The sequence below is a fragment of the Alternaria alternata genome (assembly GCF_001642055.1).
Source record: "Alternaria alternata strain SRC1lrK2f unplaced genomic scaffold CC77scaffold_4, whole genome shotgun sequence".
Lineage (NCBI taxonomy): Eukaryota > Fungi > Ascomycota > Dothideomycetes > Pleosporales > Pleosporaceae > Alternaria > Alternaria alternata.
In genome coordinates, this window is record NW_017306193.1 from 1003337 (window position 1) to 1027376 (window position 24040).

The 24040-nt window shown below is 51.1% G+C and overlaps 10 protein-coding genes across 10 annotated transcripts; 8 read left to right on the forward strand and 2 right to left on the reverse strand.

Moving 5' to 3' along the window:
• The first annotated feature begins 1590 nt into the window (after positions 1 to 1590).
• CC77DRAFT_640023 (hypothetical protein) lies at positions 1591 to 3320 on the forward strand. Its single transcript, XM_018532573.1, has 2 exons — positions 1591 to 1737; positions 2594 to 3320. The coding sequence occupies exons 1-2, from the start codon at positions 1635 to 1637 to the stop codon at positions 3163 to 3165; spliced, it is 675 nt and encodes a 224-aa protein (XP_018389385.1). The 5' UTR covers positions 1591 to 1634; the 3' UTR covers positions 3166 to 3320.
• Positions 3182 to 6238, reverse strand: CC77DRAFT_1017592 (Bromodomain-containing protein). The gene is made up of 3 exons (XM_018524433.1): positions 5955 to 6238; positions 4357 to 5902; positions 3182 to 4301 (listed from the first exon to the last, which is right to left on the reverse strand). Exons 1-3 carry the CDS (start codon positions 6098 to 6100, stop codon positions 3330 to 3332), a joined length of 2664 nt encoding a protein of 887 aa, XP_018389386.1. The 5' UTR covers positions 6101 to 6238; the 3' UTR covers positions 3182 to 3329.
• A 334-nt stretch (positions 6239 to 6572) lies between these two features.
• Positions 6573 to 7559, forward strand: CC77DRAFT_928460 (OTU-domain-containing protein; the record flags this gene model as incomplete). Its single annotated transcript, XM_018534057.1, has 1 exon — positions 6573 to 7559. The coding sequence occupies one exon, from the start codon at positions 6573 to 6575 to the stop codon at positions 7557 to 7559; it is 987 nt and encodes a 328-aa protein (XP_018389387.1).
• Positions 7560 to 8827: 1268 nt separating this feature from the next.
• On the forward strand, positions 8828 to 10808 carry CC77DRAFT_983002 (glycoside hydrolase). Its single transcript, XM_018536130.1, has 2 exons — positions 8828 to 9934; positions 9992 to 10808. Exons 1-2 carry the CDS (start codon positions 9301 to 9303, stop codon positions 10723 to 10725), a joined length of 1368 nt encoding a protein of 455 aa, XP_018389388.1. The 5' UTR covers positions 8828 to 9300; the 3' UTR covers positions 10726 to 10808.
• A 393-nt stretch (positions 10809 to 11201) lies between these two features.
• CC77DRAFT_1058460 (hypothetical protein) lies at positions 11202 to 11982 on the forward strand (the record flags this gene model as incomplete). Its single annotated transcript, XM_018528137.1, has 2 exons — positions 11202 to 11254; positions 11304 to 11982. The coding sequence occupies 2 exons, from the start codon at positions 11202 to 11204 to the stop codon at positions 11980 to 11982; spliced, it is 732 nt and encodes a 243-aa protein (XP_018389389.1).
• Positions 11983 to 12305: 323 nt separating this feature from the next.
• CC77DRAFT_1058461 (hypothetical protein) lies at positions 12306 to 13031 on the forward strand (the record flags this gene model as incomplete). The annotated part of the gene is made up of 3 exons (XM_018528138.1): positions 12306 to 12385; positions 12435 to 12645; positions 12708 to 13031. 3 exons carry the CDS (start codon positions 12306 to 12308, stop codon positions 13029 to 13031), a joined length of 615 nt encoding a protein of 204 aa, XP_018389390.1.
• A 291-nt stretch (positions 13032 to 13322) lies between these two features.
• Positions 13323 to 15153, reverse strand: CC77DRAFT_1017596 (DNAJ domain-containing protein). Its single transcript, XM_018524434.1, has one exon. It carries the CDS (start codon positions 14975 to 14977, stop codon positions 13406 to 13408), a length of 1572 nt encoding a protein of 523 aa, XP_018389391.1. The 5' UTR covers positions 14978 to 15153; the 3' UTR covers positions 13323 to 13405.
• A 217-nt stretch (positions 15154 to 15370) lies between these two features.
• CC77DRAFT_1006172 (glycoside hydrolase) lies at positions 15371 to 17788 on the forward strand (the record flags this gene model as incomplete). The annotated part of the gene is made up of 4 exons (XM_018523398.1): positions 15371 to 15754; positions 15807 to 16738; positions 16789 to 17107; positions 17156 to 17788. The coding sequence occupies 4 exons, from the start codon at positions 15371 to 15373 to the stop codon at positions 17786 to 17788; spliced, it is 2268 nt and encodes a 755-aa protein (XP_018389392.1).
• A 637-nt stretch (positions 17789 to 18425) lies between these two features.
• Positions 18426 to 22366, forward strand: CC77DRAFT_928642 (ARM repeat-containing protein; the record flags this gene model as incomplete). The annotated part of the gene is made up of 4 exons (XM_018534069.1): positions 18426 to 19316; positions 19367 to 19561; positions 19612 to 21607; positions 21738 to 22366. 4 exons carry the CDS (start codon positions 18426 to 18428, stop codon positions 22364 to 22366), a joined length of 3711 nt encoding a protein of 1236 aa, XP_018389393.1.
• Positions 22367 to 22919: 553 nt separating this feature from the next.
• Positions 22920 to 24032, forward strand: CC77DRAFT_929607 (Clavaminate synthase-like protein; the record flags this gene model as incomplete). Its single annotated transcript, XM_018534113.1, has 3 exons — positions 22920 to 23044; positions 23106 to 23295; positions 23346 to 24032. The coding sequence occupies 3 exons, from the start codon at positions 22920 to 22922 to the stop codon at positions 24030 to 24032; spliced, it is 1002 nt and encodes a 333-aa protein (XP_018389394.1).
• Between the last annotated feature and the right edge of the window lie 8 nt (positions 24033 to 24040).

Below are 24040 nucleotides of genomic sequence, written 5' to 3' on the forward strand. Positions count from 1 at the left end.
TCGCCAAATTCTTGCACAACACTTCCTCCGCTCGTCTTTTCGAAAAGTATGGTGGCGAGATCCTTCACAAGTTCGCTATGAGCCGTCGAACAACAAAAAACCAAGTCGTTGACTTTGTCCGGGGTTTAGCCAAAGCAATTGAACCAGACACTGCACTTTACGCTGCGCGAGTGATGGTCCTGTGCATAAGTACGACGGCTATAGAGCCAAGATACCTGTGTGCCTACATAAAGAGCGTCGAGATCGTCAACAAGGAGAAGCGACCATGCTCTCTCAAGGACATGATGCTCGCTGTTTCTGCCGCATCTGGAGATATTGCGCTCTTCGAAAAGCCGACGCTTACACCAGCATTGCTCCTCAGACAAACTCACGATCTCTTGCCAAGTGCACTTAAAGCTGCCATTGTCGCGGACCAGTATACCATCCTTGAACGCATTCTAGAATATCTTGTGGAAAATGTCAAGGGCAAGCGCGACTCCGGATCATGGAAAAATATGCGGAATACTGCCCAGAAGATTGGCAAGGCTTTGTGCATGGCCATACGCTTACACAAGAACGTTGCTGGAAACCTACTTTTCGACTTCCGTGACAAGAATGAGCTCTTCGCGAGGTTTGCTCCCGATGAACTGGGCAATTGGCTCGTCAACGATGCTATCGGATACTGCAATATAGACCTATTGTATCGTGTTCTGGAGGTCGACCATCCCGGATTCGTAGCCCATATTGACGGAGGATCCAACGGATACTATGATCTTACTAGTCAAACTATGAAGACTCTGTGCAGAAGAGGAAGAACTGAAATGTGGGAGATGCGTAAGTGTACATGTATGAATTGTATACGAGACGTATACTGACTTCCTGAATCTATATCTAGTACTCAAAGATGGTATCGTCGGACCAGACAAAGTCTATTTTAACAAAACACCACTACAGTACGCTCTTCAGAGACGACGATACGACATTGCGCATATCCTCATCGAAAACGGTGCAGCGATCGACGGTATCACTCCAGAAGGGCACACCATCCTGTGGCTGGCGTCGAATGAAGGGCACTCAAAGGATGTTGAGTTTCTGCTCAATCAAGGCGCGGACCCCAATTCTTGTGGGAAGGGCGGTATATCTGCGATTTCGGCTGCGAGGTCATCAGGATATAGCAAATGTCTTTTCTTGCTTGAGGCAGTAAGGGATCACGGAAAGGAGTATCTCAAACGCCCCGACCTATGGGATGTATACGAGTTTGAGGACTTCGGGTTTTAGTAGCCATGAAGACGGCTCAGAGTCTGAGTATGGTGGTGAATACTGGGTCGTTGGTCACCCGTTTTTGGCGCTGTAAAGAGCACTGAAATTTATCGGGTTCACTAATAGTTTCAGTAATCACTGATAAGAATTGGATGCTTAAAGATATAATCCTGCAGCATAACTTTTGCAACGTCGTGTCGTAAATGAGGGATGAAGCGTTCTTCAACAAGAACCCTGAGGTCGTACAGACTGAGGTGGCGCAACCCAAGACGCGCCCCACCATCACGTCAGTAATGTTGGTTAGTCAACATTATCTTCTGATTCTACAACTAATAAGGTCCTGCTGACTAGCATTATTCTTCTCCCCCCATCCAGCAGCAGCGCACCACCACAGCATGAAATTGTTGGATCTTCCAACAGAACTAATCGAACGTATAATTGGCTTCTTTGTTAGAGATACAGGACCGTTGTACGTATCCGACTACCGACTTGTCTGCAGTACGTCTCAATAACACCACAATGTAACTCCAACTTATGCGCACAGAACTATTCGCCCATGAGATCCAAGAAGAGATCTTGAAACGACAACCGCTCATCGTGTACTCAACAGATGAGCTCAGATTATCCAGTCCAGTGAACCGCCACATCTTCATCGCGACAGATAATGCGAGATTTGAGAAGCTTTTTACTCAGCATGGCGGCACGATCATAAGTCATGAAGTTTTCCGACGGCAGAAAGCGCCGTTGCCAATAGTCGAATACCTGCGCAAACTCGTTAATGCTTTACTGGAGCTTGAGAAGGGTCAGTTTGCGGACGACCTACAGAAACGATACACGATACAAATTTGCACAGCTCTATCTAGTGTATACTACAAACAACTCCGCTGGCGCCTGTTCCTGCGCGACTACTCTGAAATCCGAGAGCCAGACATTGCAGACGACCTACCCGCAGCACTAGCCGCAACAGGGAAACTGCAAGAGCTCCTAGATCTCGTTTCGGGCAACCCCGATCGTTTGAAAGAAAGCTGCTCTTGTCTTTCGAGCCCTCTAGAGGCAGCTGCAGCATGTGATCAAGTGCACATAGTCAAAACCATTTTAGATATCTTCTCAACCCACAATTTCGAAACGGATAAGATGTCCCAACACTTCTGGCCTTACCGAAACGATGCGATCCACAAACGTGTGAAGAGATCTGGACTAACTGCTGCGATCCGCAAAGGTGCGAAGGAATCTGGAAACATTCTACTTGATAAATGCTTTCCTTCCACGCGACCAAACAGGTCCAGCTGGACTCAATTGACCAAGGAAGTGGCAAGGTATACTGACAAGGGCTTCATGAAGAGAGTGTTAGAAGCACCCAAGTACAACGTCGGGAAAAGGAGGGGATTAGAGAAAATTGACGCGGTTCAGGTGCTGAAGGAAGGCAGTTGTTCAGTTCTACGTGCTGTCATACAAGACGGTTACCTGGATCCCAACGAAGCAATTTGTGACGTCACACCGCTTGCTTTGGTGGTAAACTTCCATCGCTACGACCTCGCTCGAGTACTTATCCAACACGGTGCCTATGTTGATGGCGTACCCGACACGGGAAAACCTGTGACCGCGTTGTGGCACGCAGCTAGAGCGGGTTATCGCGGATATGGAGACGATGTCTTGCCTGGAGTAAAGTTTCTTGTCAGACATGGAGCGGATCCTGATTTTGGAGGGGACTGGAGATCTCCGCTTCAAGCTGTGGAAGGGCTGTGGCCCGACGTGCAGTATCTCTTACGACAGGCAAAAGACCATGGCCAGGACGTGGCGCTAAGCCCGGAAACATGGAGAAAGTACGAAGAGAGACCTGTAAGGGATACACCCGTCGTCGTTGACCAAAACTCGTCTTGTGGAGTTAGTGAACGCGTAAGATCGTGGGAATCAGACCAAGAATGAAAGATACGCCATTTTAGAATAGAAAAGGACTTCATTTGAAAACAGTAAACAGTACCTAGAATATATTCATGTGGTACTTGAGCCACTGTTGGCCAGCAAAACGCCATGATCTCTCTGTAACCGTACACTGGATATCACAAATACAATGGATCGTACACAGTACCTCAGTACTTCTCCTCCAGTCGTGCTGTCATGCCGGTGACTGCTATTCTCCTGCTCTCCTCACGCTCTTTGGTATGCATCTCGCGCTCCAGCTCCTGCTGCCTGGCCATCTTCTGAGCAGTAGTGAGCTGATCGAGCACTTTAGAAATGCCTTCCTCGGTCTGCCCATTGAAGAGACCCGCCAGATCAGTCTTCGTAGTCATGGCGAGCTGGTCTTCTAACGCCCTTAGTGCTTTCGTGCCGAGCTCGGAGACAGCTTTCTTGAACTTGTCCTCCTCATCAGCCTTCGCCTTTTTGGCTGCCTGCTCACGCTCATCAACATTGGCCTCTCCAGCTTTGCGCTTGGAGGCTTTCAGGGCCTCTTTCTTTGCTTTAGCGGCCAGGTAGCGAGCCGAGTGTCCCAACGCGCGTCCATCTTTAGTCAGCGGTTGCTCCACGTTGAGCGGCGGCGCAGTGAAGAAGAGGATACGACCCTTTTCGTCGCGCTGAAACTGCTCGCGGATCTCAAGCGGTATACTAGCGTTTGCATGGTCGGCCATGACGTAGACCTCTACAGGCTGTGGAGCCTTATAGTTGAGCGGCAATTGCTGAGGATAGGGCTGTTGGTAGCCTGGCGCAGCGCGAGGCGTCTGGAAGGCCTGCATGGGGGCAGCTGGTTGGGGCGTGAAGGGTACATGTGGCGTGATGGGCTGGTATGAAGGCGCCTGAGGTGCCTGCTGATGCATATGTGGAGCGGGTGATTGAGAGTGAGTGTGGTAATGTGTCGCATGGGTTGGCGTGTATGCTGGTGCAGCATGGTGCTGTTGCGGTGTTGGAGCGGACATTGGCGTAAGGGTCGGGGCTTGCGCAATGGGATAATTTCTTGAAGATTCGTAACCGTGCGACGAAGCCGTGGGCAAACTTGGGGTGGGCATGACAGGCGCAGGTGGGGGTGTCGGTGGTGGCGGTGGAGTGGGTTCAGGTGGTGGAGAGTCCTATAGGATCTATCAGTATCGGTCTTCATGGTAACAAAGAGCATTTTTCGCTTACCTTGGGGTCACGCGGACGACGATGCACAGCGCCAATCTTTGGAGGAGCATTTTCAGCACCCCATTCCGGCTTTGGGAGATCGTCGTCCTCTTTTTGGTCGTCCTTGAGCAAGTACGCAATCGGGCTGGGTACCTTTTTCAACTTCCGAGGCGCATCGAAAAGATCCATAACATAGTCCTTGTCGCGGACCTCGTCGGGTAGACAACTGGCCCATGTCTTGATCTTGTTGAGCTTGTGGTTCTCTTCGTTGTATCGAGCTTCGCAGACGTAAATCTCCTTGTCGGAAGGAAAGTCGCGGGGACGGCCTTTGTTGTAACGTGTAATGAACATGACGAAACACCGGTCCACTACCTCGTCGATGCGATGGTCTCGATACTGGCCAGTCTTAACAACCTCATTTTCGAAGAAGTGCCGGTCGAAACGGTGCACGGTCTGCTCTGGACGGTAGTACCAACAGGCGTTTACCCACTGTCCGCCGTTTGCGTCTTGCCAGGTACGATAGATCTGGGCCACAATTGGCTTTGTGAGGTCGTTCGCGTTCTGTATATGCACCCAGTCACCAACCTTCCACAGTTCGCCATTGTGAACAATGCCGCTAGGCATGGGAATACGTCCCTCTTCCATGACGTAGTCAGTGTCAGGCCTTTCCTTCTCGGCCTTTGCAACCTTGCGCGACTCCTTTTGGAGATGCACAGCGTCCTTGTAGATCTGGCTGTCCTCCTCATTGTACTGCTTTGCGTTTTCGAACATGAGCTCCACATCCACCATAAAGTGATCGACCGAGTTGTACTTCTTTCGCTTGAGTTTGCGCTTGAGAATGTCCATAGCCATTGGGTTCTTGATCTCGGAGTGGTATTCAGGCATGACCGTCTTATCAGGAACGCGTTCGAATGCGCTGACCATGAGCTTGTTAAGCTGATTTCGAGGCTTCCTTATGGCTTTCATAATCGTCTTGATTCGCGCTTCCATAGGTGTGTCGACCCGCGGCGGGCGCCCACGCTTCTTTCGTGATTCTGGGTCGTCGTTCTTAGCGTCCTCCTTTGCTGCTCTCGAGCCGCCTTCTCGCTTGGTGATAGCTGCTGTGGATCGCGGACCACGCCGCCTCTTGCGTTTGCCTTCGTCTTCCTCGTCGTCGTCTTCTTCTTCATCCACTTCGAGCTCTTCTTCGTCATCATCCTCTTCCTCCTCTTCCTCCTCCTCTGGCAGCAGCGGGTCTTGTTCTGGAATCTCCCCAAGGAACGGCAGCGTGGCAACTGTTTCGGGAACAATCTTGTCATCCACCAGCCTCTTCAACTCCCGCTCAATGACCTTCTTGACCTCGAGCGCATCCACATATGCCTGCGAGTCCTGTCTATTGTACACCTGCGCATTGTGGGGAATGAGCGCCAAGTCGCGTACGAACTCGGAGACATTCTTGTATTCTCTCTGCGCGATCTTGGCCTTGATGGTGCTCAGGGCCATAGGCTCCTTGATGATGTCGTAATAGTCGGGCACGGCGCGCTTGTTCACTTTGCGCTGGAAGAGCTTTGTGGGATCATATGTTCCACTGCACATTGATCAGCCAGGGAATACATGGCGCAAGTAGTGAGAGTACTTACTCGTCGATCCTGTAGTCGTATACATTCTTGAGGAGGTTTGACATGGCCTCCCATTCCTGCGCCGTGACAGTCGACGTTGCGCCAGCGGACTCGGCCGTCTCGGTGGTAGGCACCGGAGTCGAGCTTGGGGCGCGTCCGGATGCCATGTTTGCGATAATCCAGTCGATGCCGTCGTGTTGCGGTATCCTTGTTGCGCCAGATAGCGTCGTCGTCGCGTCGTGGATGTAGAAGTCGCGACTCTGGAGCGGAAGTTTGGATTCGCCGGTTCGCCGACCCCTGCCATCCCCGGGTCGGCCTACCTCCATGATTCGGGAACATTCACTTACGCCATGCCACTTGTTCCATGCCAACTGTCGCCTTTGTAGCGTCTTTCCGTAGCTGACAAACGATTCTTTTCTAACAAAGCTTCCTTCGTGTTTGCGCAATCGTGAAGTCCTCCCTCCATACACCCACTCACTCATCGCAGCTTCCATCTAACAGCTCTCCACCGCTAAATCGCCGCCCCACCAGTCAACTGGCATCTCGCGCCACGCCCTCGAAGCTCCCTCACTCACGCTCGATACTACTCCGCTCACGCATACCAACTGTACCAAGTTATCCCAGCCGACCCATCACAACATGCCCATCCGTATCCGGTTACGCGCGCCCAACGGCACTCACACAGTATCACTCAACGATGACGCCGCTGTCTCAGACCTTCTGTCCTCTATTAGCGAAAAGACGGAACTACCACTGTTCGAGTTGAAATGGAACCATCCGCCACAACCGCTCGATCCTTCGCTGTACGGCATGTCGACGTTGTTGAAAGACATCGATCTCAAGCTAAACGGCGCATCCATCATAGTCATTGCACAAGCTACGGGCGATCCAAGTGAGCGTAAGCAAGAGCAAGAACTTCAAGCATCTACATCTCAGGCCGCGCCGCTGTCACTCCAACGGAAGCAGAACTCTGCACTCAAGGACACCCCCGAAGTTCCGGTACCCGACCGTGGTGGCACCATGGTTCTTCGAGTCATGCCCGATGATAACTCTTGCATGTTTCGAGCAGTCGGTAGCGCTGTCTTGTCCGACTCCCTTGATTCCATGACCGAGCTCAGATCGATGGTTGCGCAGGCTATACAGCGAGATCCAGAGCAGTACAACGAGGCCATCTTGCAGCGCTCTCCCGATGAGTATTGCAAATGGATATCATACTCTGACTCGTGGGGTGGTGGCATCGAACTCAGCATACTGTCTCAGGAGTTCGACATCGAGATCGCCAGCGTCAACGTCCAAGACAACCGGGTAGATCGGTTTAATGAGGGCAAATCACGGCGGTGTATCCTAGTGTATTCTGGGATCCACTACGATACCATTGCTCTTGTGCCACGCGGTGTGTCACCTCAAGACCCCTCGCAAGATATCAAGTTGTTTGACGCAAAGGACGACGTAATTCTTGAAGCGGCCAGGGAACTCTGTGGGCAGTTGCAGAAAGCACATTATTTTACTGATACACAAAAGTTCGACATCAAGTGCAACAAGTGCGGCTGGAAGGGGGCTGGAGAACGGGGTGCGATACAGCACGCAACCGAGACCGGGCATAGCGACTTTGGCGAGGCGGATTGAGTACTCTTCCGTTATATCTTCCTTCCCGGCCAGACTTCGTGCATCTCAATCGACTAGAGCGTAATACATATCTTATTTGTACGACTACAAGCACACGAAAAGGGCTTGTGAAATGGAGCTCTTGTTGATAAACTCACCTCTGCATGCTGTATTTTTGCATCAATAACATTACCGGATATTTCAATATTTCAATAACAAGCGGCGAATTTTTCTGAAGTAAACACATCTGGTACTTTGCGGTTCATCACTTAACACCCGAATCAGCCTTTAGTATGTTTCCAATAGCTGTACATATGCACTATCAACGGCATCTTCCTACAGCCCGTTCTAGACAACTATAGACTAGGGCGCAAGCCCGGACCTTCGCCATGTCTTACACCGAGCCCGAAACAAGCTTTGCGATGACAGTGGGACTTCCAAGGATAGCGCAACCGCTATTCTGGATAGCTCCGGTGGTATGGGACGTTCCAGAAATCTTATGACAGATCAAATCAAGCCTTCTAAGGCTCCCCCATTTGCGGGCCGAGTAGAGTATTGATGATGGAACTATACGAGAAGAGATTTCACACCTTGTCGTTCGGGGAATCCGAATGGAGACGTTGTGATCTGTTTAGTGAAGACGGACGAACATTTTGGGATGATCCCTACATGGGTTTTGGGGCCCGACTGATTAACATGACATCGGAATGTTTAGCTGCACATTGTGACTATTGGCTTTTGTTGTTAGGCACATAATTCGAAACATGATAGGAATTGCAGAGCAGAGTTTCATCGAAGCTTTGCTAAGACTATACCAAGCAATACCTCGGTGATAGCCTGGTCGTCGTGCCGAAATTTTACTGGACAGAGATCACGATCGGGCTCTTTTCAGTCCAGCAGCATTAGTGTCAAAGTCTGTAGCTCAACGTCCAGAAAGGAGGCCGGCACTTATCTTTGCACTTATCTTTGAGTGCGCATGCATGTTCGTGTCTGTGCTGTTCCAGGGGCCTGGAACAGTGACGGAAGGCTTGCGTCTTAACTGCGTTGGTACCCTAGACGCCGCTGGAGTTGACCATGTGCGCCAAGCCGGCGCTCTCAACGTCGAGCTCAGGGCCTCACAGATTATTTCGCCAGCCATATCATGTGCAGTCCTGAAGCTCGTCAGTCCGAACTGCTTGTACAGAACGCTTCTTGAATACATGTCACCCGTCTTCTGCTCTTGCCATAGATCCCAGTGCGTCGGAGAACGCACCGAGAACTACGGTTAGCCTTGAAGCCTAGGAAGTCTCGCCCGAGAGGATCAAGATCTTCCCCAAGGAACGACAGGGATTAACTGTGGTTGTAATATTCTAGCGCGCACGCAGGTACGCGGTCGCCCCTGCATTCGCCGCAGGAACACCCGGCGCATATCGCTCTCTCAACTGCCGTTCTCGATTCCGTCATTACAGTCCACCATGGTTCCGATAGTCGAACCGCTTTTAGCGATGCGCCTTAAACATACTACATATGAGCTATACGTTGCTTCCAGCCACGGCCATCTTCGGCCAGTAAGAGTACGAGCAGTGTCTGCATGACAGTGACACGTCCGAGCACATCGCCTCGGCCCAGTACAATCTAGTGAGAGACGACGGGTAAGAAATATTTACGTCCAAAGTAGGATGTTGTATAAGTACCTGCCAAGTTCCATTTCTGCCAGAACCATCAGCATCTTGAAATCCCATCGACTTGATTCTTACACGTTCTTTGCTTAGATTCATTCAACATGCGCGCTACTGCTATCGTCACCGCTGCCGTCTTGGCCAGCAGTGCTACTGCTGCTCCTACCCCAGGTCTGATCAGCAGCATCCTGGGCCTGCTCACCAACGATATCAACAAGCTCCTCTCCTCGTTGGGTATCCACCTCCACACTGATGGTGCCAATCACGGCGCCACTGTTCCTTTCCACAACCAGTGCCCGTTTAGCATCCCAGCTGTCGATCTGAGTCCCATTCGCCACAGCCACGATATCAACTGGGGTAAGGGTGTCAACGGCAGCAACTTCATCAACTGGAAGACATTCAAGGCCAATGGTGCCAACCTAGGTGGATGGCTGGAGAAGGAACAAACTCACGACCCTATCTGGTGGTCTGAGGTGGGCGGTGATGGCGCTCCTGATGAATGGACTCTCTGCCAGAACCTCGGTAGCAAGTGTGCTTCAGTCTTCGAGGAGCGTTATGCCTCTTTTATCAACACCACCACTATCGACCAGCTTGCCAATGTTGGTGTTAACACCCTCCGTATTCCGCTCACATATGCTGCCTTCATCGAGGTTCCTGGTTCTCAGCTTCACCATGGCAACCAATTAAAGTTCCTCAAGACCATCACCGACTACGCCATCAACAAATACGGCATGCACAGTAAGTCGACTTACCCTAGGCTCATATTGTGGTGCCATTGCTAACAAGCTCTTTCAGTTATCGTCGGTCTCCACTCGCTTCCCGGTGGTGTAAACAACCTCGACATCGGCGAGGCACTCTTCCACCAGGCCTGGTTCCAAAACTCTACAAACCTTGACTACTCCTTCCAGGCTGTCGATGGTGTTCTTAACTTCATCAAGCAGAGCGGCCACGTTAACGCTTTCACGATCGCACCAATCAACGAAGCTTCCGACAACTTCGCTGGTTTCGGATCTGCTGCTGGTCTAACTATCAATGGAACGAACTGGATCAACACTTACTTCAGTGGGGTACTCAAGAAGATCGCCAAGGTGGATAAGCGCATTCCTATGATGATTCAAGATTGCTTCATGGGCGCCAGTTACTGGGCACCCTTCTACGACGCATCTGAAAACATTGTCTTCGATTCTCACGTCTACTACTTCGCCGCCGCTGGCACATACGCCGGCTACGTCAACCCTGCCGTGTGCGGCCAAGCCCAATACATTGCTCAGGAGACAAAGTTTCCTGTTTTCGTCGGCGAATGGTCCCTGCAGGCCATGTACAACAACACTCTGGATACCCGCAAGACCATCTTCGACACTCAGCGTTACGCATGGAACAAGTACTTGGCCGGTGGCGCCTTCTGGAATGGAGTCTCTTACGCAACCGCCAAGGTGGATGGAGAGGGTACTCAGCGCGAGTACTGGAGCTACATTGACTTGATCAACCAGGGTGTGATCACCAAGGTTACAAACGAGTCATACTGTTAGGTGGTTAGAGAACGATGAGTTACGAAAGCATATATACCCGGATGGAATAATTCTGTAATGTTCAACGATTTAGTATTTTAAAGTGAGATTTTCGCGTGCTATCGTCTCTTTATTTCCTGTTATGCGAACTGGATCTCATCGAGGATACACTTTGCTTTGAATCCTGTGACTATGCCGTCAGGAGGGGGACTTCCTTGCTTGGGTCGAACAACAGACTCACTTTCACCTCTCATCAGAGCAGCAGTGGCAGCCTAGTGGTCAGTTCACTGGATACACAGTGTCCGTGTATCAATTTCATCTCGCCGTAGCCTTAATTTCGTAGGTGGTAACTCATCCACGACTTCTGAGTCCCTACCCTGCCCACGCGGTCCGCCTACCAGGTTTTGCGATCCTCGAACGCTTGCAACGAGTCGGTATATTCAAGGAGGTCACCCGAATACAAGCGATATCAAATCGAATCAGCAGTAGGAAGCAGGATGGCGACTCCAGCTTTAGCCAAGCCGCTCGCGCCTACCCCCAAGCTACCAGAGTGAGTGAGCGCACATGCCTACCTCAAGCTCCAATGGCTAATTTTCTAGCCTCTCCGGTGAAACCATCGCTGTTCAGGTTGGCAATGAAGTCGTTCACGTACACGAATTTCTCATTAGCAGCAGTTCCGAGTTCTTCAAGAATGCCACAAAACCAGAATGGAGGACCGAGTCTCGCCCAATTGATCTATCCGACGAGCAGCCCCACATCTTCAAGAGATACTGTCAATGGCTGTACTCTGGTCACATTGCCCCAGACCTCCCAGAAAAAAGCATCCTCCAGTGTCTCGCGTACATGTACGTCCTGGGTGAGAAGATCGTGGATCATGAATTCCAGAATGCAGTCATACAAGCCATAATCTCTGATATGGGTCGAAAGAACAAGGTACCAAGCCTGGGAACTATCAAGATCATCTACGATGGAACGACCGAGGGATCTGCTGCAAGACGTCTTCTTGTTGACAGTTGGGCTCACGACATAATTTCTTCCTGGAAGGCTAAGAAGGACCTTCTCGAGGATGCCTATAGGCCCTTTCTCAACGACTTGTTTCTTGCGGTAGTAGAAAAACGATTATCGTCACCTCTGCCCGAAAACGAACCATGGATCTTGCAGCCACACCCGTATCACCGCGAGGCTGCTGTCCTCAAGAGCGACGTGGCGGAGCAGAAGGATGGCGAGATGAATTCTGAACTTGTAGGTCGGGACCAGATGGATATCTCGGAGGCTTGAAAGGGGCACATCTGTATACCATACTCAGCTGCGCGACAAGGCTTTCAATAACTACATGCTGATGAGGGTACTTGAGGACATCCGTTAATGGGATGTGTACGCGCTTGATAGACCTACGCAAATGCAATGTTAAGATGAGACTACCGGATGGCCAATCAAAAAATTAACATATTATCAGTTCACCTTCACTTAGGCGAGAAACAGTTCGCATCATTCAGGTGAAGGCGCATCTATTAGCGAGCGAAACTGGGAGCACTCCTCTAAGCTTTCCCATCTACCACTCTCTTCAGTTCACAGACTTTACCGTCCCTATATCCAACGAGATGTCGACAGCAACAGCCACCACTTGCAGCACTGCTGCAATTGTTCTAGTGGCGCCACCCGAGGACTTTGAGATGCCCAGGTAGATCAGATACGGCAGTGTTCCATACCGAATACTAACGATACCACAGCCTGAGAGACGATGTCGTGCCCATTCAGGTTGGCTGTAACAAAACTTCGCTGTTGCGCGTACATACCACCGTCTTGATTAAGAGCTCCGAACTGCTCAAGAACGTAATGAAACCAGAGTGGCGCACTGATGCTACAAAGCCTATCGATATGTCCGACATGGAGCTCACGATATTCGAGGCATATTGCGGATGGCTGTACACCGGGAGGATTGTACGTCACAAGGAGGTCGATCGCTTCAATCTCCTTGCTAATTATACGCCCTGGGGGAAAAGCTGATGGATACTGCCTTCAAGAATGCCATCATCGCTGCCATCATCCGTTCAACAATTGACCACAAGATGTATCCCAGCCTAAAAGCGGTACAGATCATTTACGCCGGTACGCCTAGCAGTTCGCCAGCGCGACGTCTAATGGTAGACTTCTGGGTGTTCAGTGCCAAACCAACATGGACAGGGCTTTCGGATTTGATCGAGAAGACCTGCTCTGATTTCGTGAACGATCTCGTTCGCGAGCTCATTGTGAAGCGAGGCAAACCCAGCGGCGTTTTACAGAGACCATGGGTCGAGGATCCTGATTCATACCGTGTTGATAGCTAGACCAAGTAAAGAAGCTCATTTGTTTTGAGTTGTGCGGGCAGATGCTAAAGGTTGCTTGGTGTACCTTGCATTAAGCGAGATACATGTAGGACATGGCGACTACCTTTACAGTATAATTTACTCAGATGCAATTTGCAGCATGAGCAGTTGGGATTGGAGGACATAATGTTGGGCATGGCACAGAAGCAAGAAGGGAAGTGGGTTGACAGGAAATAGGTATCTTCTCACTTACTATCTACCATAATTCATCACTCAATACTACCACCAAAGCAACAATATCATACAGTTGAAAACGCCGAACACTCTACCCTTGTGACTGATTGACCGCTTTGCGTGCTCCTAAACTCCAATTCGTATACTCAAGCAATAATCGTCTAGAAACCAAAACCACCAGGGAAGCCGCCGGGAAATCCGCCACCCTGCTGGAACTTGAAGCTACCACCGCCGCCAGGGAAACCACCACCTTGCCTGAACATGAACTGCTGGCCTCCGAATGGTGAGCCCTGGAAGGGATGGCCTTGTTGCTGCTCGTTGTTGTTGGGGTCGTCACCGCGGTCGAAACGTTCCTTCAGTTCAGGATCGGAGAGGACTTCGTAGGCTTCGTTGACGGCAGCCATCTTCTTCTGCGCATCCTCAGGAGTCATATTGTTGGCTGAAGCCTTGTCAGGGTGGTAGACCTTGCTCAATTTGCGGTATGCCTTCTTGATCTCGCGTTCATCTGCATCACGCGTTACGCCGAGAACCTTGTAGTAGTCCTTTGTCTTCGACCGCTTGAGCAGTGTATGTGCTTTGTTGTGCAGCTCATCTAGCTTCTGGCTTTGGTGGTGTTCTTTGGCATGGTCTAGTGTACGAACACAGTCTTCGAATTCATCGGCTTCGAGTTGGCCTTGGGCCTTGTGGATAAGACCATGTAGCGAGTTGGGGTTGAGTTGCAGGGCTTCGGTACAGTATGGTGTGCCCTTCTTCAGGTTGTTCATCTCGACGTAGGCTTCACAGGTCATCTCTACAAGGGTTTGGTAAAGACCATTGGGTGAGTTGGCATAGATGTAGCCTTGTTCGGTGTAGTCCTTGAAGTCTTGCTTGACCTCCTTCAGTAGACCGGGGTCTTCTTCGCCGCGGTCGATAAGGAGTTTCGAGGCAGTGGCGAACTGGCGCTTCTCGAAGAACTTGCGAACCTTTTGGATATCCTTGTCGAGGTTCTTTTCTCTCCTGCGCAGTTTCATGCAAGCCTTCGAGTCAGGATCCGATTGGAGACATTGTGCGATATGCTTGAGACCCTTGTCGGTTTCACCCAGCGAGTAGAAAGCCATGGCGGAGCTCTGGAGATGGGGTACGATGTCGCCGGTGTTGATTTGGAGGAGATGTTGTAAGTCACTGATGCCTTCAACGACCTCGCCCTTCTCGAAGCGACAGCGTGCTCTTGTCTTGCGAATGTCGTATGCGCCACCTGCGACTACAATGGCGGTGCCTGCATTTGAAATGCACGAATCCCAATCACCCTTATCCGCCGCTTCTTGTGCCACGATAGCAGCGCCCTGTGCTTCTTCCAGCTGAGCGATCTCATCCGTCTTGCCGGCAGCTTCATAGTCTTTCCGTGCTGCAGCCCAGTCGGCCTTTCTGGCTCTGATCTTGGCTCTCTGCACCAGTGCGCCCTCGAAGCCAGGCTTCAGTTCCAGCACCTTGTCGAAGTCATGCTGCGCCTGTGCTGTTCTTCCGATTTGCAGGTAAGCGGCGCCGCGCCTAAAGTAGGTGAGGTAGTTGCGCGGATCGCGGGTGATGGCAGCGTCGAAGTAGAGGAGAGCGTCTTGGGTGTTGCCAGTAGCAAGTTGAACACCGGCATCCTTGATCAGCTGCGATACGGGAGTATCCGCGGGAATGTCCGAGGCAGAGAGTGCGCTTGCGAGCGGGAGCAGCCCGAGGGCAATGGAGGAGAGTCGGAGTATCATGGCGGATTGGCGTTGAGGTTGCTATGAATGAGTGACGGTAGGTTGGATGGTGGTGAGGACGTATAAGGGTCCGCGCAGAGAGGCAGCGGCAAGTGCGACGGTCAGTTCATGGAAGGAGCGAGTCGTGTCTTTATTTGGTCTTTCACTCAAACAATTGCAACTTGTCCTCAGCGACGCATGATAGCCGGGGTGGCGCACTGGCCACCCGAACATTGGAGCCCCAGACGCTAATGCGGGCAGGGGCATGGATGATGACGCGCCCGTGAACGCCGCCGCCGCTACGCCATCAGGACTAGAGAGACGCATACCTCATATCTAGCTCCCCTTCACGCTCGCCTGGCGCACCTTTTCCCTTTTACTCTCTTTCACTCCCCGCAAACATCTTCGCCAGCCATGTCTTCTATTCGACTACGCATCGACGGTCGCATATTCCGCGATCCTCAGAACCGCGAAGTCACCCTGCACGGCATCAACTGCGCGGCAGACGCCAAATTCCCTGCAAAGCCAGATCAACCATCACACATACCAGACAACTTCTTCGACGGCGATAACGTTTCCTTCGTCAATCGGCCATTTTCCCTAGAAGACTCGGCCACCCACTTCTCGCGTTTACGTAGTTGGGGCTACAACACCATTCGCTATGTCTTCACATGGGAAGCCATAGAGCACGCGGGACCAGGAAAGTACGACGAGGACTGGATAGATCACACCATCTGTCTACTGCGCAAGGCAAAAGAATATGGCTTCTACATCTTCATGGATCCCCACCAGGATGTCGTAGGTAGCGTTCTAGCACACTCAATTACCATTTCTCTAACACACCGCGTAGTGGTCACGATTCTCTGGAGGCTCTGGTGCGCCCATGTGGACTCTCTATGCTTGCGGGCTGGACCCCGAGCACTTCGCCGTTACCGAAGCCGCCCTCGTACACAACACATATCCCGATCCTGCCACATTCCCTAAGATGATCTGGACTACCAACTACACACGATTAGTAAATCAAGTCATGTGGACACTCTTTTTTGGTGGCAGGGATTTTGCGCCGAAGGCTATCATGGACGGCAAGAATATCCAGGACTATCTGCAGGAGCACTATATCGGAGCATGCGAGCATCTCGCCAAGCGGATACAACAAGCCGGTGACTTATGGCATGATCCAGTCATCGGATGGGAAAGCATGAATGAGCCCAACAGAGGCCTCATCAGCTACCAGGATATCACCCAGATCCCCACCGAACAGAAACTACAAAAGGGTACTTCACCGACTGCTTGGCAGGCGATACTTACCGGATCGGGTAGAGCTTGCGAGATCGCGACTTGGGAGTTTGGTGGTTTGGGACCCTACAAGAGCGGTTCGGTATTGGTAGATCCCGAAGGCACAATAGCGTGGCTATCAAAAGATTACGACGACACCAAATACGGCTGGAAACGCGATCCGGGCTGGAAGTTGGGCGAGTGCTTGTGGGCGCAACACGGCGTCTGGGACCCAGCGACTGATACTGTTCTGAAGAAGGACTACTTTGGAATTGACCCTAAGAATGGAGCCAAGATTGATTACGAGTACTTTACGAACCACTACTGGCTACCGCACTACCGCGCGTACAGTAAGATGGTTAAGTCGATATTCCCAGACTCCCTGATGTTCTTCCAGCCTCCAGTACTGGAGATACCACCAACTGTCAAGGGCACAGAAGATGACGACCCTAACATGATCTTCTCACCGCATTTCTACGATGGAATTACTTTGATTACTAAGAAATGGTATGTTCTATCACACCGAACCCGGATACATTTCATCTAACCATGTACAGGAATCGCGTATGGAACGTTGACGTTTTTGGTGTTCTGCGAGGCAAGTATTTAACGCCAGCGTTCGCTATCAAGATTGGAGAGAATGCTATCAGGAACTGCTTCTCGCACCAGCTCAAGGCAATCCGCGACGAGGGTACAGAGTACATGGGAGTTCATCCTTGCATCTTCACAGAGATCGGCATTCCATATGACATGGACGATAAATACGCGTACAAGACTGGCAACTACAGCAGTCAGATAGCAGCGCTGGATGCGAACCATTTCGCTCTTGAAGACAGTAAAGCTAACGGTTTCGCATTGTGGACATATGTTGCAAATGTAAGTTTATGTTCTGTGCAAAGCTGAATCCTGGCTGACATATACAAGAACTGCCATTACTGGGGCGATCTTTGGAACGGTGAGGACCTGTCCATCTACTCAGTAGACGACAAAGCTGTACCAGCCGGTGCCTTCTCGCCAGCCGACTCTCGTGCATCACTAGACACCAATTCACCTACTTACTCAAGGGCGCAATCGACCGACACCCTGAGCATCAGTCCTTCCAACCTGCAGAAGACCATTACGCCAGAACGAATGAGTTCCAAGAAGGACGAAGGCGATGCTCGTGGTTTACGCGCAGCAGAAGCTTTCATCCGCCCTACTCCTGTCGCAGTTCACGGAGACATTTCATCATATGGGTTTGATCTTAAGAACTGTACATTCAAACTTGCGCTTGCTGCGCCAAGCTCGACAGCAGAAGGATTCCCTACGATCTGTTACCTCCCTGAGTTCCACTTTCCATCGGGACAAACCAGCGTCGAAGTCAGCGGCGGCAAGTGGACCATCACATCTGAAGAGACAAATGGTGCGTTGCAGCAGACGCTGCGGTGGTGGCATGCAGAAGGCGATCAACTCATCACGGTCAAAGGCGTTGTGCGAAAGGCAGGTAGCGCATTAGGCACGGAAGAGGATGAAGGGTACCTTCAGCAGTGCCAGAAGCAGACTTGCGTTGTCATGTAATGTCTCGAGCTTCTTGGGGTTTTGGTGTGGTGGGGGAATCGGACCAACGCACGGTGATGCAATGTCATCCGATGCTCAGGTCACGCAGTCAGCGCAGTTTTTGTGCATATGATCCGTTTGGGTAAACATGAGCGTTGTACGACTTTCTGATCTTGTCACGGCGTTTTGGGGCATCCACGGTAGTGTTGAGCGTGTATATAGCGATATTCGATGAAGACTAGTTGAGAAGCGACGAGCCTAGTTCTGGCGGCAAAGCAGCTGACATCGCGTTGACGTGACGTGCCTTTGGGACTGCAGCCTGCAAAACGCGTCCGTGGAACGTGCGACGTGAAGATAAGCGTCAATCGCCTTTTTGAACCGTTGGGACAAAGTGCACCACGTCTCGGGCCAGCAAGTCAAAGAATCTGGGCTTACACGCTACACCGCCATCTTCTTTGGTTTGTCCAGACATCGGCGCCAAAGCTTCTCGACCCACGATCCTTGTCCTCTACGTCTTCCGCTTTCAGCAACCTCCGCCCAAATAATCTGAGACTCGGAATAACAAACACACACCATTTCCACAATACCCGCTGCAGCTCACGAATAGACTCACCCGACCCTACGTCCCCCGGGCCCAGGCTAGAGAAGCCGTCTCAAGATGAATGCTGGCGCAGACCAAGCCCCGCAAACAAATGGCGGCGATGGAGCACAACACCAACACCACAGCGCCAACAGAGACTCGGACCTCTCCCAAATACTAGAGGCGCTGCAGGCCATCTACGCAAAAGACTCGACCAATGATACCCGCCGACAGGCAACCGAATACCTCGAGCAAGCAAAACGGCACCCCGAAGCGCCTTCCCATGGCCACACGCTCGCTCTCGACCGCTCGCAGCCCGTGCCCCTCCGCTACTATGGCCTTACCATGCTGGAATACTCGATGAAGTACAGCTGGGAAGATCTCACAATGGACCAGGGAACTGTGTTGAGGGGCTATGCGATCGACCTTGCACAGAATGTGTCCGAAAGCGAGCCCGTCTTCATTAGGAACAAGATCGCGCAGCTGTGGACAGAGGTTGCCAAGCGCAGCTGGGGTGCAGAGTGGCTGGATATGGATCGGCTGCTCGTCTCACTGTGGTCGACTTCGCTGCACCACCAGGCTGTGGTCTTATACATCTTGGAAACGCTTTCTGAGGAGGTTTTCAACCGTGAAGACGCTACAGCAGGCCTCCGAGGAAGCGACTTGGGACGAGCATGTGTCGAGATTTTCACACCGCTCTCTGTAATACAAGAACAACTCCCTACACGTGAGAAGAGTCTTGAAGTGCGGTGTGGGGACGAAGGGTGGCTGAGAAGGCTATGCGATAATTTGGGATGGTGCTTGGGACAGGATTACCAGAATCAAGAGGCTGTTAAAGCGAACGCGATCAAGACTATGCATGCGCTTAAGGCGGCTATGCCATGGATTATGCCCAAGGCCATTGCTGCGACACAAGTCATCGAGGCCGTCTGTAAGGCGCTGGCTACCCCAGCCGTGGAGATGCAAATCGTAAGTCGCCTCTAGCTACCCACAACATGCACAGCTGCTGACACAAACAGGCCGCCGTCGAGACTCTCCAAGCCATCTATAACCGAACCCACCTACACGACGACGAGTTTGTAGAGCTTGTATGCCCCATGTTCACACCTGGCAGTGTTTCACTCCTGCGAGAAGTATACAATTGGACACTCACGGACATGGATGTGAATGATATAGATGACCAGAAATATATGCTCTGCAAGAGACTTTCAGAAGTACGACTCCAGCTGCTCTTCCCATTCGCAATGTTTGCTAATGATGGTAGTTGGCAAATAGTCTTGGACTCTTCATCGAACAAAAACCCCAGTCGATACCCGATGGCAGCGACCTAGCGGGCATATTCGGTTTCCTATACGACATTATGCGCAACCCGAGTCTTGTCGTCTCCATACCTGTCCTTCATTGTTGGACTAAGTTGCTACGATCGAGCATTGTGCGAGACTCTGATGTCGTCAACTCCATGGTCGGAGGATTACTTGAGACATGTTGCGCTCGACTTATCCGATACGAATCGTTGCCGGAAGATACTGAAGACGTCACATTGCAGTTTCTCAACGAAGATATTGATACAATCCCTGAGCGCCATGCCTTTCTGGGTAACTACCGCAGGTTTTGCGCAGATGTGATCGAAGTCTTGGTTCGCAAGACGCCTGTTGAGGCAATGGAGCATATCCTTGCTCAGGCAACAAACATGCTCCAGAACCTGTACAATGGCCAGCCCACTTTCCAACGCCAAACCTTCACTAAGAATTCTCCACAAGTTCTTCAGGTCGATGCGCAGGTCACTGTCATCGAAGCCGCACTCAAAGGATACATGAAGTGGCAGCAAGGGCAGGGCGAAGATGCGCAAGACAGTGAACGGACGCGCAACACCCTAGAAGATTCACTCGAACAGTGGGGCAGGCAGATTTTGCGAGCTCAGTTTGAAGACCCTGAAGTCGCAAGGAAGATAATTTCCTTGATGGCAACACTCTCAACAAAAGCTCTGGGCGACCGGCCCGGTTTCGCCCTTACTTTCCTGGAGTACATGCTTACAATACGGTTAGCCGATGACACGAGCTACCCACAGTACTCCGATTCTGTCAAAGATCTCGAGCGCATATGCAGTCTCGAGATGCAAAAACTAGCGATGAAGTTTGCTGACGATTTTATGAACGTCTACGAGCAACTAGAGGCCAAGGTCAATGAGATGATTAATGACCCAACGACTGACGAACGCCAGCGTATGGCGTACTCCGCTTTCCTTTTCATCATCATACATAGATGTACAACTTTAGAGCGTGCCACACAAGAAGAGCGCATGAGGCAGATGCTCAACAGCGTCAAGGATGCTTGGCGCAACGATGAGTTCACCAACGCTATCTCTTCATTCCAATCTTTCTGCGGCGTGTTGGGCATGGGTCAATTACCCGAGTTTCTATCTGCGAACAACTTCCGTGGCGTTCAGGACTGGTCTGATCAACAACTGCCTAGTGATGGCCAAGCATTGCAGGCTTCGATACTTGAGCGTTCCCAACATCTGCCACTGCGACTCACTAAGACGCTACTGGCAGCGTCGACGGAGAAGCTTCGCGATGGTACTGCTGCGTATGAGACCGCTGCGGTACTATGGGCTGAAACTATACCGGTGCTGCTTCCCAATCTTCTTCAGCTTGTGAGCCATGCGCAAGCATTCAACGATATTGAAAGCAATTGGTCACACTTACCGGTAGAATTACAGCAGGTTATTCGAAGAGTATTGACAGATCGGTTCTGGCAAGCGGGTATATCGACAGAGAGCAGAGATGATTTCTTTGCCAGAGTCAGTGGCTCCAAGTCGACGTATGAGGGTTTCGCATCGACAGTACGGGGCACTGTACGGCAGATTAGGGAGAGCTCCTACTACATTCTGTACTCACTGACACGGTTCCGAGACTTCTTCTATGGCATACAAGACCTGCCAGGACCGCTGAGTCAAGCACTATTCGGTCATGCTGGAGCTTTGACAGCACACCATCTATCCGTTCTGCTGACAGTATCTACCCATCTCATCGAAGGTTGCCCAGCGCGGTTACGGCCACACTTCCTGCCACCAATGATACAAGGGCTGTTCAGAGAGCTCGATCGAAAGATATCTGGAGAGTGGGATGAGGTTGCCCGACAAGTGGCGGAGTCAGGGGACAATGACAACTTGACGGACGAGATGAAGACGGAGAGCATACTACGTCAGCTCACCTATTCGTCTGTCTCGCTTGTCGCTGTCCTGCTCGATTCGAGACAGGGTAAGTCATTCATTGCTCGTGAACGCAGGTGGTGCTTTCAACGCGAGTGCTTTGGGCGGGTCGAATACGATTTTAGCACCGCATCTTTGGATCATAGTTGTATAAGAAGAAATAGCTAACCCTATCGTAGAATTCGCCCGTCACGATGAGCACGGTCGGAAAGAAGCCAACGCACCGCCCATGTGCGACTTTATTCTCGCAACGCCCGCAGTCCTCGAGCCCATCCTCCTCTTCTGCAACTCAACTATCCGTGTTCGAGATACCAGGTCCGTGGTCACCATCGTCCGTGTGATGCGTACTCTGCTTCTACAGTTTAAAGAAAAATCCCCCATCCGCGATTACTTTTGCAACGACATACTCAAGTCAGCTATCACATCCCTCCACGAGCCCTACTTTGTGGATTGTCAAAAAGAGCTTGCTTCCCTCATCGCCGGCATCATTCACCTGGATGAAGACATACCACGCTCGATCATCCTGTCCTTACCTGGCATGGGTGACCAATACCGTGTCGATCGCCGACTTGCAAAGCTCCGCAACGCCAACAGTTCTGACGAACGTATGCAACGCAGCATCGTGCTCGATCTTTTGAGTAGTATCAAAGGTGTCAGTATTCATGAGCAAGGCAAGATCCAGAGACCAAAGGCCAAGCCTAGGACGGCCATGATGGAACAGTACATGAGTGTAGATCAGCAACCAACTATAGTCAGAGGAACTTCCCCAGGTCTGGCAGGAGTGGCAGACATGTTTGGAGAGCCGTAAACATACAATGTGGGTGGTGACCATTGTCTCAGATGGAGGATAGTATTTAGGTACGATTTCCTAGTGGGGAGAGACAACTCGGCTGGAAAAAAGGGTATTGGGTACTGCAGTACGGTAATGGGGTGAATGAACTGGGAAAGCATTATTGGGACGACACGAAACGGCAGGCTGGATATAGGATGACTGGTATGCATAGCATGGATATTTGGTTTCTTGAAGACGTCGCGTTAGCATTGCATGTTAGGCAAGAGGTTTCTTTGTGCTGTTGCTTGTTAGATGTCATATCAGAAGCTTGCACCAAGAACCAACTCTATTTCTATACGTCGCTAGTGTCAGATTTTAGTGAATGTATCCGTCTTATCGATTGCCCCACCCCCGCTCCTATCCTACCTGGTACTTGCCGTGCTTGTCTACCAAAAGAAGGAGCAACGTGCGAATCAGCACCTGCCTCGTTGCACTCTATTTGTGAGCTGTCACTGCTTATTCGTTTATCTGCATTGCCTCCAAGAGGTCACACACTGTGCACCGAGGATAATAAAACATCCTCTTTATCATGAGCGAGATACCAGTTGTAGATTTCGGCGCTTTCTTACAGGGCGGAGAAAGCGATAAGAAGAGGATTGCCGAAGAAATTGACGATGCATTCCGTGGGGTCGGATTTGTGTATTTGAGGAATCAGTAAGCGTCCCTGTATGAACTGTATGTGAGACATGTACTAACGCTGTATACCCACATCTAGTGGTGTGAAGAAGAAGGTGGTGGAGGAATGCTTCGCCTGGTCCAAAAAGTTTTTCGATTTACCGCTCGAAACGAAGATGTTGGCACCTCACCCACCGGGTGGAAGTCATCATCGTGGCTACTCGGCGCCGGGTGTAGAGAAGGTTAGTCAGGGAGTTTATGATGTCAATGAACTGAACAAATTGAGAGAGGTAGGCCCTTTCAATCACCAGGCTACAAATTGCATGCTGATAGAATTCAGATACCTGACTATAAAGAATCTTACGAATCTGGTAACGTGAAAGACGAAGCACAACCAAACATCTGGCTTCCAGAAGAAAGGCTTCCAGGCTTCCGCGCATTCATGGAAAGGTATTTTACTGAATGCGCCAGTCTGATCCACAGCATCTTGGATGCTCTCTCTATTGCCCTCAATATTCCTGAACCAGGTCTCTCCCCAACACATTCAGAGTCACTCTTCCAACTCCGGCTCCTGCACTACCCCTCTATTGACGCCGAACAGCTACGCAACAACGAACGCAGCAGGATCAACGCCCACTCGGATTTCGGCACTTTGACCCTGCTCTTCCAAGACAAAGTTGGAGGACTGGAGGTACAAGATCCTGTTGAACCAGGTACTTTCCGCGCGGCGGAACCGATCGAAGACACCGTGTTAGTCAACATTGGAGATCTGATGGCGAGGTGGAGTAATGATCGTTGGAAGAGCAGTGTTCATCGGGTGGGACTACCGCCAACGCTTCAGGGGGGAGGCAAGGCTGGCGAAGTAGTGGTACCAGATCGTTATTCGATCCCCGTCTTTGCGACGCCGAACATGGATACTATCATTGATGCACTACCAGGGTGCTGGGATGAGGAAAATCCGAAGAAATATGAGCCTGTCACGGCGTGGGGGTATGTGCAAATGCGTATGGCTGCATTGTACGAGTAGCGATCAGA